The following is a 14,749-nucleotide window of genomic DNA, read 5'->3' as shown; positions in this document are numbered from 1 at the left end:
TGTGATTCTCCTGCCTCAGCCTCCCAAGTAGCTGGGATTACAGGTGCCTGCCACCATACCTGGCTAATTTTTTGTATTTTTAGTAGAGATGGGGTTTCACTTGTTGGCCAGACTGGTCTCGAACTCCTGACCTCAGGTGATCCCTCTGCCTCAGCCTCTTAAAGTGCTGGGATTACAGGCATGAGTCACCCTGCCTGGCCAAACCACAGAAATTTAAATTGTGAGTTCCCGGAGGCATCCTTCACCATTGCAGCCTGGCTTCCTGAGGCAGGGATTTTGGGAGTTACTCCTGTTGTTGGTCAGAGATGAGGAGGCTCTTAGGGTAGTCCAGGTGAAAAGGTGGCTTTGGAAAGGAACAGGTGAACCTGAGATACCTGCTAAGTAGCATGGCAGGACCTGGTGAGGCACTGGCTCTCCTGAGAAATCTAGTGTTACCTTAGAGGTTTTAAGTTTGGGTGACAGGAAGTAGTGAAGCCAGTGTAGAAGAAGTAGGCAGACTGAGAAGAGGAGCAGGATTAAAAGGAAAGACAATGAATGGGGCCGAAGGGAGTCTTAGAAAATCCTATTTTCCAGGTCTTTTATTGTGTTTAGTTATATTGACATTTGTGATTTTCACAAAAGCCACCTATTGTCTGCAGCAAGACATTTTTAAATACGAATAGATGTTAGCATGGATAATCTGCAAATTTTCATGTTTTATGACTTGTATTTCACGTATGTTTTAAAATGTGATACATTTTTAGGTGCTTTGTTTTGTCTTTAGTTGGTTATTTATGATTTCATACAAGGAAGTCCAGATGCGGTCAGAGTGAAGACTCACAGTCACCGGATACCTGGGCGCTGCCAGCGCAAGGCAGCAGGAAAACCACAGGAGTAAGGAGTGTCCTTAGGTTTAAAATAGCTGATTTAGGAATTATCTCCACAGCGTCTGATCATCTGATGGTAAAGGGATGTGAAGCGGCACTCAGGATAACAATGAGTGCTGTGCTGCTCACCGGTCAGTACCACCGTGGCTTACGTGGCAATTGGGACAACGGAGTTTACAATTTCAGATAAAAACTGGAAAAGTATTTGAAAACAAGAAATGCATTCTTTGCATTTCTGCTAACTCCAGCGTGAACCACAGCTCTCAGATGGGGTCCCGTAAGTGCCTTGGCTCTGTGTGTGTGGCTCACCTTGCATTGGCATCTCTTCTAACTAAAGAGCGGGGTCCACTTTACTCTTCTCCAGATCCCATCTAGAAGGACATCTGTTTAGATTTATTTTAGCAGCTTCTATTTAGATTTATTTTGGCTTGGGTCTCCTTTTGTCTTTCTGGAAAAAAAGAAAATAAAGTTTTACCTTTCATTAAAGGTACTTTCCAAAGTTCACTCTTTTCTTTGGTTACAGATATGCGTGTTGTATGTCTTGTGTCAAAAGTGTTGGCAGCTTGCAAACATATCTATTGTTGCCTTTTTGGTAGAGACCAGTATCCGTGCACATGTCTCGGGTAATTAAAGAACTAGGCACTCCAGACCTCAGGCATCAATTTGTATTCTCTGAATTTGAACCATTACGTGAGTTTTACTTTACAAAATCAGTTTTTTTAAAGTTTTATTGTATGGTCAGCATTGTCAAGGATATTATGTCTACCTTATTAAGATTCTATGGGTATCAGATCTTTATGAAAAGAAACAATACATGGTTTTCTTATTCTAAAAGTCTTCATCTATCTTTGCTTGGCTATAGGCAAATCAACATTTTAGCCATCATACCCAAAAACACTTCTTAAATAATGACACTGTGTTTTCAGAATTCCCCTGAAACTGTCACTCTGGTAATTTTATCACATATTTAATATTCATTATAAGCTAGAACACCTTTTTTATATATTTAAAATTACTCAGCAAGAAACAGTTTTACCAAATAAACCACAAGAGGTACAATCATGTGATTTCTCTCTTCATTTTTGGAATGAGGTAATCTGTATATATGCATAGTAAGTAAAAGTAATCATGTTTTAAGGTATTTATACTCAAGTGAATGTTTGTATTCAAACGAAATGTTATTCTTCCCTTAGACATTAGGTGATTGCTGAATGAGGCTAGAAGAGGTACTTAATTAGAATATAACAACACTTTTACCTGGAACAGACCAATGATCTTCAGAACGAAATCAAGCTTAGAGGCCTGAATTCTTTATGTGATTTCTTTTTTTTAAATCATCAAGCAACCAGGTTTTTTCTTTTTGCATTTGACTATGCTTGTCTTGACCCTCTTCCCTCCTTTTCAAAATGGTTCAAAAGTTCTCTTTGTCATTTATTATATTTATGAATTAAAAGTGAATTTTAAATTCTTTGAATTTTGATTGTTACTAGCTTTAGGGACCTTTATGAGTCCCTTCAGAAAATTGCTTTCCCTGACTTGAGTTCAGTATTAATTTTGTACCCTCCAGAGTTTATTAATGTGGTCCAAACCTGGAGCCCACTTAGTATGAATCCATGCAGGAATAGTATTTAAGGGTCTGGAGGTGGTTTGTGGGTTGCTCATCCCTATGTTGGTGGCATAGGCTCCAAGGAGGCATGGGGTACTGGTGTCGTGTGCTGCGTTTTGAGGTTGATGTATGGGGCTTTGCGATCACCCTGGGTGAGGCATTCCCCCTTGGGCTACATCCAAGGGAATTGCCTGAATTGGGCAGACCCAGGTTCACATGCAGCTGAACAGTGAATAAAATTATTTAGTTTCCCCAAGTTTCACTTGCTGCCTCTGAAAATGGGAGCAGTGTTTACTGTTATTTCAGGGCTAAAGAGAAGAAAATGAGACATGCAGAGTGCAGACCATAGTTGTGCACAGAGCAGGTGCTCCTCTGTGATTATTGCGTGGCTGGACGACTGTCCTACTTCTATATTTTAGGTGGATGCTGGCCTTGCTTTTTGAGACATTTTGCTCAAAACAATGTGAAAAAGTAAAAGTAAATATTAGAATAGAGAGGGGAAAGGGTAATCAACAAGTAGGTGGAGACCAACAGGGAGGAAGGAAAGGGGGGGGAAAGAAGTTAATGGGAGTCAGCAGGGAAGGCCAGGGTGTGGATCCCAGTGATGAGAGGATAAGAACCCAATAGGCCACTTTTACCAAATTAGCATTTTCTTTCAGCATGTTACATGTGCCAGGGAATGAAGAAAAACAAGCTGAATCCAGTCTTGAGAGACTTCTAAGCAGCTGTCCTGGTTGCCCTTCAGCCTGTCTCCCGTTCTTTTCTGCACACCCTGGCTTCTGTTTTTTGGGGAAGGGCCCCTGGAAGACAGAAATTGAGTTAATGTTTTTGGCATATTCATGATTTCAAAATTAAATAAGGTGCTTTCTTTCTTTTTTTTAAGGGAGAAAATGTAGCCTTTGGATTCCTGTTGCTTAGTGACTGGGCCTTTTGTATAATTAGTCTTTGAAGAGACAAGAGACAAAACATACTGAGAATAAGAGATCGGATTGAGGAAAGGAAGGCAAAGTTCAGGTGCAAGAACTGGATGGGGTTGGGCTGGGAGCTCCCGGAGCCATGCCAAGCCCTGTGGGGGCCTGAGTTTGGGGGTAGGCAGAAAAGAAGGAAAGTGATAAGAAGGCCAGACAGCTTCTTTAAAGGGAGGGCAGGGTCTTGCCTGGTTAAAATGCCTGAGGCAGTCCAGTGTATGAGGGCTTTTTTTTTTTTTTTTTTAAAACCCTGTCTCACTTTGATGGGTCAGAATTTTCCAGGAAAGTTGTTTCTCCCTGCAAATGAGAAGCCGAGGAACATGGGATAGAAAAGTTTAGTGTAGTGCAAGTGAATCTGCTAGTGTGCTCGTTGAGTTTCAGATTATAGTGAGTTCTTAATATGTGCTGATGGGCTATATGACTTGAGAGATTCACTACTCTCCTACTCGAAAACAATCAGCATTGAAATCTTTCTTAAGTGTTAGTTTTTTACTGATGGAAATAGTTTAATGATATGCTGTGTAAGTAGTGTGATGCTTTTGAAAACGGTGCTGATTTCTAATTCATATTTTTTAATTTCTTAAAATTTGAGCCTTTTAAGGTAATGTACCTTGTCACATGATTAAATTCTTTTGTTTTCATTGTTTTATATTCATTGCAAGCCATAAGTAATATAACTTCTAAAATTGAGAACGTGTGTATTATACAAGGACAAAGTTATTCCTTGCTTTGCTCTTTTCAGCCTGAGCATCCTTGGAAACTGTGAGATGGCTTGCATTGGTTAGATACAAAGAATAAAGGTAGTTAGGGATGGAAGTGAATTTAGGACATTGGATTTCTCTGGAGCTGGGACAGGTAGAGAAGTGGGGCAGAGTACCTTTCTCTGAGCTTGGGCAATTGCACTAATATGAAAAATGTGCCCTGTTGGGAAATTTCCAGGTACAGAATCAGCATGGGAATCTAGGAGGTTTTGTTAATAACAAACCCTAAAGCAAAGTAAAAATATTGGTTTAAATTTCCTTTTAACTCTCAAAATGTAGAAAGGAAAGGACCCTTTTCAACAATGTAGCAGAGTTAAGGCTCTGTCACAGGCCGAATGCACTCAATCTATGCCCACAGAGAGGTAACAGGTCTCCTGAATGAGGATGCCCTGCTTGGAAGGGAGACTGGGACATGCTGGGGCTGGCAGGCAGGTGGAGGTGGCATCTTTGCCATGAATTAGCTGTGGGACTTTGAACAAGTGGCTCAGCCTCTTGCTTGTAGAATTGAGATAACTGTACCAAAAACTCTTCTAAGACCTTTTTAAAAATCTGAGAGCCATCTCTGCCCTTCTCACCTGGGAAGCAGCTCTGCCTCGCCTTCCCCAGAGGGCGTCTCCAGGTCTGGAGAGATGGGAAGGTGTCCTGGGGCTCCTGCTTCTTCTTTAGGAATTAGCCCTCAGGGTTATAAAGTTCCTGAGTGCACTTTCTGTCCTGTGGAAGAATTCAAATAATTCACCCAACTAATTCAGTAAGTAAGTTGAACTCTCAACCAAAACTTCACGCTTTTTAGGAGGAGCGTACTCTAGGATCCTTCTACCTCCTTCACAGAATACCCTCTGAGGAAGGAACAACTGCAGTGTGTCAGAGGCTCAGCCTGGAGGGCACTCTGGGCTTCTTTTGCCTGTTTGGGATCACTGTCATGGAATGTGGTTGAAGTCTGTTACTTCACTTTCAATGATTATTTTTCCTGTACTTCAAATTCCTTTTAAGATGTATTTTCAGGTTGGGCGTAGCAGCTTACACTTAGGATTCCAGTAGTTTGGGAGGCTGAGGCGGGCAGATTGCTTGAGCTCAGGTGTTGGAGACTGGCCTGGGTAACTTGGCGAAAACTTGTCTCTACAGTTTAAATTAAATAGAAGAAAAAATTTCTTTTTGGTTGTGTAACTTGGGAAGGCTGTGTTACTCATGTGTTACCTTCTTGTAAATAGTGTTTTCTTCTGAATTGGAATCGTTACTACTTCATTGTTGGTGTTTTTAAAGATTATACTCACACTGCTCTGTATTGTCAGCCTCTTAATCTCAGAATTTAATGTGCACCTGCATTTTCTTTTCATAATAAAATCATAATATGCTCATACTATTCCAGTTGCACCTAACTGATAACCGATACCTAGCATCTGTTAGCCTAAGAAGCAATTTCAATTTGGAGTGACATTGTCATTGGAAAATGTTTTTCCTTCTGATTACACCTGTTTATGGTTTTCTTTCATCTTAAAGCTGTTCCCCTAACTGTGAGTACTGTGGGATCTTTTGTTTGTTCTAACAGTGGTGCTTTTGACCTTAGACTTCCTTGTATAATTGCTTTCCCATTCTTTTGTTTCCCTCTTCTGTTTTGAAAGCAGTGTGGTGGCAATATGATGTTTATGAGCGGAGGGGGCTGGCAGGGGGCACATTCCTCCTAAATTAGCCACTGATGTAATTGCCTGTTTTCATATTGGTTGCATGATAAAAATGTGTAGTCCTTGTGTTACTCAGATTCTGGGCAACGTTTTTAGTTTTCATTTATGCTCCTCACATTGGGTTAAAAAACAAGGCACTACAGCCGCCAGAATGCTTAAAAAATGCTGTCATACTTTGTTACAGCCCTGCAGCTGGTTGCATTGTACCTCTGCCGTTGTTTCTTAGGCAGCTACAAATTACTTAATTTCTAAAGCTATCCTAGAAGTAGCAAGTCTATAATGATCTAACTGCTCCAATAGTTTCCACCTCCAACATGCCAAAGCTGAAACTTGTGCCTGCTGCTTTTCTTGTGATGTTTAAAATTTTGAATATGAATATAATTGTGAAGCCTAAAGATATGTACACATAATACCCAGTTTGAGCATTGTCAGATCAACTGTGAGAACCCAACCGTTTGTAACAAAACCCAAATTCTACTTCTAATCATAATACTATTTCACTCACATCTATCCAATGCTTCTAATACTGTTTCTATTGGAAAAATATGTTTCCACTTTCTTTTTGAGTGAACTCAGAGCTTAGGAGCTCAATGGGCAGAGGTGGGCAGAGGTGGGCAGAGGGAAGCTTCCTGGGAACCCCAGATAGTGGTTCTGTGTGTTAGTTCCCAAGTGTTAAGCACTCTTGCTCTCTGTTTATGGATCACTTGAGTTGTTTAAAAGATGTCATTTTTTTTTCTACTTACTTCTAGTCAGTAAACTAGTAAATTGACTTCCATAATTAGCTTATCTCTTTCATAGGGAGGAAAACACTGATACCTTTCCTGTTTGTTAAAAGGTGTATAGAAAAAGCTAATTGGAAAGTTGTGAGATGAATTTTTTAAAAAACAAATGATTTTCCTGGGAAAAGATGTATATATTTTTAAACTTTGCAAAATATTTTATGAGTTCACTTTTTTATTTGGCTTCAGATGTTGGAAGGCACTTGGCGTTGTCATCCTGAACATTAACAGCCATTCTCTTCAATTCAGGATATATTCAGGAACTCTTGATTTCTAATTTGTATTAAGTATGTTACTATCAACTTGTTTTATTTTTAATCATCTTTTATCTTTCTTTTGAAGGTGAGTATGGGAGAAAATCAATTGAGTTACATTTCAGTTAAAGGAAGTTATTTTTGTTTTTAAAAACTTGCTCTGCATTTGTGGGTACAGTTCTATGGAGATATAATCTTTCTTGATTACACATAGCTCTCCTTATTCCACAAGTTTGCACATTTATAGCATGCTATTTAATATCTTCATTTGCAATTTTATATAGTTTTTTTGATTTTTTTTTTTTTTTAACTTTTTAGACAGGGTCTCGCTTTATTGCACAGGCTGGAGTGCAGTGGCATGGTAACAGCTCACTGCAGCCTCAGAACTCTTTGACTCTGCCGCCTCAACCTCCTGAGTAGCTGGGAGTACCGGCTTGCGTCACCACACCCGGCTAACAGTTTCTCTTCTAAATAGACTAAGAAGTTCTATTCTAAATAGTAGTGTTTGCTTTGAAGTCAGTTATGCATTCAAATCCCATCTCAGCCTCCTGCTGGGTTAACTGGATGACTGTTAGGCTCAAAGATGTTGAGTAACTTCCTCAATTTTCTTGTAGTAAAACTAGGAGTAATGTCTGTTGTAAAGTTGTATTGAAGGTTAGAAACAGTAGATGGAAAGTGCCTTAGCATATGTTATTACTATTTCTAGCAGCTACCATTTACTGTTCAGATATTCTATTCCCTGCCCTCCACCCCGCCACCATCCATAGCGCAGTGCTGGGCATGTAGCAGGCCCTCTGAGCATTTTCCATTGTGACATTGGTCACGTGCCTTGGAGGAAGCCTCATTCAACTCCTATGCAGAATTGTGTGCTTTGTGGACCTGTTTCACTTTGTGTCAGGGTAGCGTGCCTGCCCTGACGGTGCTTTGCGGTGTGGCTCCTGTTTCAATCTCGCTGTTCTATCAGTGTGCTCTATACATGCCAGGCTTTCCGTAAATGTTCACATTAAAATTCTTGTCCCAGAGCCTAACCTTTTGGGGAGTTTAAAAACAGCAACATTTTGTGTCATTTACTTAATAAATTCACACTTGGGAAAATAATGGGTCTTTGGGGTTTTTTTTTGTTTGTTTTTTTGTGTTTTTTTGAGATGGAGTCTTGCTCTGTCGCCCAGGCTGGAGTACAATAGCACTATCTCAGCTCACTGCAACCTCCACCTCCCAGGTTCAAGTGATTCTCCTGCCTCAGCCTCCCGAGCAGCTGGGATTACAGGTGCCTGCCACCGCACCTGGCTAAACATGACTCCTAAATTCTTCTTGGCACCTCTAGTCTGTATGCTTAGCAAGCTTGAAGGTATTACATGCTGGCAGATCCTGGGGCATAAGAGATGTTAATACTCATTGCTGTATCCAAGAGCTTTGAAAATGTATGCTGATATGGTAAGCTGTAAAAGCTTTAGACTTGTTCCTTTTTTTTTTGAGACGGAGTCTCACTCTTGTTGCCAGGCTGGAGTGCAGTGTAGTGATCTCAGCTCACTGCAACCCCCGACTCCCTGGTTCAGGTGATTCTCCTGCCCCAGCCTCCTGAGTAGCTGGGAGTATAGGTGTGCACCGCCATGTCTGGCTAATTTTTTGCATTTTTCGTAGGGATGGGGTTTTGCCATGTTGTCCAGGCTGTTCTCAAACTCCTGGCCTCAAGCCATCCACCTTCCTCAGCCTCTCGAATTGCCGGGATTTTAGGCATGAGCCATCATGGCAAGCCATGGACTTGTTGATTTTTAAATTGGTTGTTATGGATGCACATCTGTAATTCTATATAATACAATGCAGTTTTTCAAAATATGGTGAACTCATTTGGAGTTCGTCAAGCTGGAACTTAGTTGACATTCACACAATTCAAGGCCAGGTTTTAGAACTTCTCTATACTGAACTCTATTCACTATGGTGAAAAGCCAGGCTCTAGTAATTAGAGCAAGTAATACTTGCAGAATATTACCAATATAGGCAACAACCATTACACAGATCAGGATATGTGGGATCCTGCGTACTGGTTCTTAGCATTTGAACATTGGACTATAGGTACCTTGGATTGGAATCAGATGAAAATATAGTCAAATCACTTGAGATTTTTCTCTTTTAATTTCCTATTCTCTTCCTTATCATTATAAAACATGTATTTTATCACTGCACATTCTCAGTCTTTTTGAATTTTTTTTTCCTCTAGTTTTTACATGTTATATTTTCCTGGTCTTTTCAACTTCAATTTCTGTAAATGAAATGTGAAACCTGTACAAATATAACAAAGATAAATGTTTTACGAGAAATTATTGGTTTTTTATGTTGGGGAGATGTCTTTCTCTTCAAGCAGTCATATTTTAGTGCTTTGCTGATGCTGTCAGCCATAGTAGAACTGTTTTAAAGGGCTGTACTTTCAGAGTGATGGCTTCTTAGTAGAACTGGGGCAGGGGTCTTTCTATCAGAGCACACTTCTGTGCCATGGGTTAGGTGGAAGTGGTGTGTGGCTTGCGTGCTCTGTGCACCTACAGTACCCATGTGTTCTTGTTTCAGAGCTCTGCCGTTTTTCACTTAAAGATCTCATTTAGAATAAATCAATGAAAATAAATGTGTACTTATGTGCATAGCTGCACATACATACATATATATGGATGAAGCTTCCTGTTGGTAGTTTTTCTTTTCTCAGGTCTTTGAACTATGCCAAAAAAGCATACTGCTTTACCTTTAAGGGTTTTGTTTAGTACTAGATTTATATTATATTTTTCTGTAGGAGATTTAAGGAAATGTAGAAATAGGGCATCTTCCCTTGTGTATTTCACCATTGGGTAAAACAACATTTCCGAAACAAAGTCTCTCAGTTTCTGTACCTCCTCCTACTCAGTGTTCCTGGTTCTCTCCTCAGTAGTACTGTGTTCTCAGACTGCCAAGCCAGGCACACTAGCCGTTTCTCTGTATTCTGTCTTGTCTTTCTGCATGGTTTGGTGGAATCAGTGCTAGGCAGAGTTGAGAAATCTGAATTCTTAAGCTGGCTTTTTTCGAGTGATTTGAGCTTCATCATCACTCATTCTCAAGAACCCAGGAATAGCCTATTTCCTACCCCTAAACATCCTCAATCTTTTGTGTCTTTGTATGACTCTGCTTCCAGGGGAGGGCCTACCTTCATATGGCACCTGCCAGATTGGTTGATCCCCCACTTCCTCCCCTGGAATGCCCTCTGTTGATACTTCTTGGCGAGAGATTATGGAATCACTGGCACCATTCCTAAGACATCATTAGGGCAGAGTTAACACTCACCGATCCTTGTAGTTCCAAAAAAGGGGCAAATCTTATTAAGGCCCTTGTACTCCAGGTGTGGGGTCTCCTGATGCAATGTGAAATCAGAATCAGACATGTGTTCGCAATTCACCCCTTCACCAGGCACTTTTCAGCTGGGTGTTTACTCTGGATGACAAGATATGGGCTTGGCCAACCCTAATGGGTGGCCTCCAATTGTAGACTGGCAATATTGCCAAGCATCTTCCAAAACACAACCTGTGTTGGTACTAACTTGTTTCAGTGAGTGGTTCAAGAGTCTTAATTATTTAGTGAGACATTATGAGGAAGTGGGTTTGGATCCTTTATGGGATGTTTTTATAAACAGTATAATTCTCTTAATGTATGTGGAAATAATGATGTCACACCTGTTAAGCCTGTGAAAACTGCAGTTTTTTTGTCTTCTTAAGGACATTTCCTTGCAGTTTATTATCATTTATGTATAGCTTCTCTACTTGAAAGAGATGAGATACTATACATACTTGATCAGTATGTCAAACACTCGTTTTTGAAGAGAAATTTTAACAAAGAATGTTTTCAGAAACCAGATTCCTTCTTTTTTTTTTATATGAGTAATTATGGTTCTCACTTTAAATTTCAAAGGTATTTAAAGTGGCTTGAGCAACTATTTATAATGCCCAAGATTCTGTTTAATATGTGGTTATGTCAGTGGGATATTCGGATATGTAGGTTGTTAATTAATTGTTATCTTTAACTACAGGAGCTCTTACCAAAGTCAAGGAGAGTAGGCGACATGTGGAGGAAGGGAAGATGGAGATGCAGAAGGCTGACGGCATTCAGGATCGCTGTAACACTATTTCTTTTGCCACTTTGGCTGAAATTCATCACTTCCATCAAATTCGAGTAAGAGACTTTAAGTCACAGATGCAGCATTTCTTACAACAACAAATAATATTTTTCCAGAAAGTGACCCAGAAGTTGGAAGAAGCTCTTCACAAATATGATAGTGTTTAATGACTGGACATTGGATTGTGGACTTTTTTCAGTTCAAGGATAATTTCTACAGCAGAATAAAAACTGCTATCAAAGAGCTATTGCCAACTATCAGTGGTGGTACAAGGACGGTTTTGTGTTCAACTGAAACCCAGCTGAATTTATAATTATGTAGGAAATAAACAGTTAATATGGTTATATACTAGAAACAGTACCACACATTGTAACTAAATTATACTATGTATGCCTACACTACCATTGTAACTTTTGGAATAATGATTATACTATTTGCCTTATTGCTTTTTGAAGTATGGGTATTTTAGTGCATACTTTGTAGACCTCAAAACCCATGAAGGGTCTCAAAGAAGCTGGCTGGATAAAGGCCTGCTGTGGATGCCTTTTTACTCTCATAGATTGGGATTACCTAAATTCGACCTATTCTCTGTTTACAAACTCCAACTAGAGCAGCTATGCGACTTTGTGCCTTTAGACTCTTGGTTTTTCATTTCTCCCAGTCCCTCCCTCATCTTTTTAAAGTAGGTCACAGCTTTTCTGATTGAAAGAGTTGAAAGGCCAGTGCATATATTGACAAACTGATGACAACCTCATATTGGCAGTAGGGGATGGGGGTGAGAGGATCAGCTGTCATCAATTTGCACAGCAAGTATTATCTCCTGATAAGATGCTCGTGAATGCAGGGGAGTGAGATTCATTGCTCATCTTTGGATATGAAGTCTATTAGGGAAGAAATGGTGCCACTATTCCCTAAGATGCAATAGTAGCATAGCCTCTTCACCCAGGCGTCCCGAAAGCTTGGCATGAAGATTTCAGCAAACATGTCTTACAACATGAGAAGGAGGAGTCTAAATCAGTCAGGGGATAAAAGTATCGAATCATTGACAACACACACTTGGCTTTAGTTCTTAGGAGAGCTTTGTTTTTGTTTTTACCTTGAAGATTTTCTTTTAATATTCAGTTTTTTTTTTTTTTAAATGGATCTACACTGTTAACTGATTGAGACTCCACTGTGATTTACTTGTTTACTTAAAATTTTTCAGGGATGTCTGTAAATTTCAGTGTTATATGTCATGAAAAGTGATGTTGATTGATTTAAGGAGGGACCAGAAATAATTTTTGCTATTCCAAATACTGAAGGAAAAAGATAATTGATTTATACTGTGTTTTTTTTTTTAAAAAAAAAAGTATTCATAAGCCCCCAGGACATTTAACCTTAAAATTTATTTTCAATATATTCTTTTATTATTATAAGGGAAATACAGATGGCTGATAAATACCAAAAAAAAATTGAAAAGCAGCTTAATGTAAAAAGCACAAAAAGATTCTGGCTTGCAGTGCCACAATCTCAATGTTTTTATAGTTGCTGAGTTAACTAATGTGATTATTGAGTGTACAGATTTAAAAACTGTCACTGTTAAAGTATCTACTGTTTTTATAAAGTCAAACTTATGCTGCCTCAGAAATCCCTGGGTACTGAAATAGTAACATGGAAGTGAAGAGGTCACTTTGAAATATTGGTGAGTCACAAAGATTAAAGAAAAGGATCAGTTTGCAGATACTCATAAAAAAGGGTTATTGAAATAATTACTCAACAGCACATTTACTCTCTAAAAAGTAGTTTCATATGGGTTGAATTTTTAAGATCAGATTATCATAATTTTGATATTTGGTCAAAATTTTGTACCTTAGGTTACTTAGAGCCAGATTTAACATCATGAACATTATGTGGCTTTGTATTTACTACAGATATGTGGAACTGTAACCAAATATATTGTTTTCTAAAACCTGTTGATTGCAAAATACAGTTCTATAAACAAAACCCATATGTATATATAAATGCTAATTTTGCAGAAGTTTGGAAATTCTAGCTATAGCATTTAAGTTTGAGCCTGTATTGGACAAATAAGCACCATGCTTTTCAAATGATTTAAAAATTACTTTTATTTGCCTCTTTATTTTGATGGTGGTTTGACTTTTTTTTTTTTTTAATAGTAAAATTACTAAACTTGTGCAATGGTAGGATGGAAATTATCTGAGGTGTATTGTATGATTGTACTTTAGCCAGGGTGGACATAGCTTAAATTATAAAAACTAAAGATGGAAGTACAAGGAAGCATAAGTATAAATTGATGCTGCCTACTTCTAAGAGAACTTTCATTCTTCATAACCACATAACATTATAATGCCACTGATTCATAAGGGATTTAAATTAATTCTATGGGGGAGGACACTAGAATTATTAGTGTTCATTTTCATCTAAGATCTTTATTCTCTAACGTTCTTGGTCCTATTGAAACATTGCAGTATGCAAAAATACTGCAATGTTAAATCCAAGAGAAAAGCCATTATCATGTGTATGCTGGTCATCATGATCAGTGTGGTACAATTTTTTAAAATAAACTATCATGCCCTTCATGCCATTATTTGTCTTTATTTCTATGATTTGTAATCCTGATATGTGATGTGTTTAACATAAGGGTGTGCACTTGAGCCTCGTTTTACTTAGGCAGAGTTGTTTATGTGTTGTAACTGTAATGCAGCGAGACTGGTCCTACAGCCGTACGTGGTAACCTCATTCCCCATCCAGGCTGTTATATCTGAAGGTACCCAGTTTGCACCCAGCATGAGGGAACGCATTTGAAAGTGAAATGTAAAGCCAGTGCATGAATAGTATAGTAATTGAAATTTTCCCACGCTTCACTGATAGAGTTGTTTTGCATTTGTTCACAACAGTACAGCAGATTCTTAAATGCCAATTTTTAATTGTCTTAAATTTTGCTGCTGTTCTCATAATTAAGGACTTGAAAAATGTTTTAGTTTGTCACGTCAAGTATGTAAAGTCTGTGTATAAACTTTTAAATGTCATTCTTAGGTTCATTGCCATAGCCGTTTTCCATTAATGTCTTTTTTTTCTAAAAATCAAAAGCCATCTCTGATACCTTTAAATCCATAAGCATTCAGTTTTCTCATTTCCAATTTCATCTTTGGTTAACAGAATAAAACAGGGTATTTATTTGTAGTCTAGAAATGTTGAAGATTGTTTTATTTCCTTCAGAATGTTATGATTAGTGCAGATCAGCCATGTTTATCTTTTTAAAAATAAACAGGTTGCTTTATTTCTCAGCTTCAGTGGAATATTATAATTATTATTTCTCCACTCGTCAAGGAGTCATTTATTTAATGTGAAGAATTACACAGAAAAATAGAAGAGCATGTTCTCTGTTTTGAGCTTCATCTGTAGTTACCATATAAATTGTTCATCAAACACTGTAGCTAATTAGACTAATTTAAAACTGTAGTCTTTCAGGTAGTCCCCATGGAGTATCTGCTTACATTAGTGACATCAGAAATTAAGCATATAGCAGTAAGTTGTGAGTGAGAGGTTTTGAAATAATAGCTCTCATGAGTCCAACACCTGAGACAGAAGCAGGTGCTTAAGCAAAGTCCTTCACATACTGTCTGTTGGTTGCCATAAACAGGCTAACTCCAACAAGCATAAGCCAAAATATAACGACCTGGTGAATATTGCAAAGGGCCAAAGTC

General features: G+C 38.6%; 1 protein-coding gene across 1 annotated transcript in view; it reads left to right on the top strand.

The window, feature by feature from the left end:
- Positions 1–13,626, top strand: part of SNX18 (sorting nexin 18) — a 27,183-nt gene extending 13,557 nt beyond the window's left edge. The window contains exon 2 of the mRNA XM_032280918.1: positions 10,956–13,626. Within this exon, the coding sequence (XP_032136809.1) occupies positions 10,956–11,209 (254 nt within the window). The 3' untranslated portion in view covers positions 11,210–13,626. The remainder of the gene's footprint in view (positions 1–10,955) is intronic.
- The last annotated feature ends 1,123 nt before the right edge of the window (positions 13,627–14,749 follow it).

This window comes from Sapajus apella, unplaced genomic scaffold (genome assembly GCF_009761245.1).
Source record: "Sapajus apella isolate SASKATOON/1434 unplaced genomic scaffold, GSC_monkey_1.0 scaffold1, whole genome shotgun sequence".
NCBI lineage: Eukaryota > Metazoa > Chordata > Mammalia > Primates > Cebidae > Sapajus > Sapajus apella.
The sequence above is the reverse complement of the archived record's forward strand: the minus strand, read 5'-3'. Positions and strand labels throughout refer to the sequence as shown.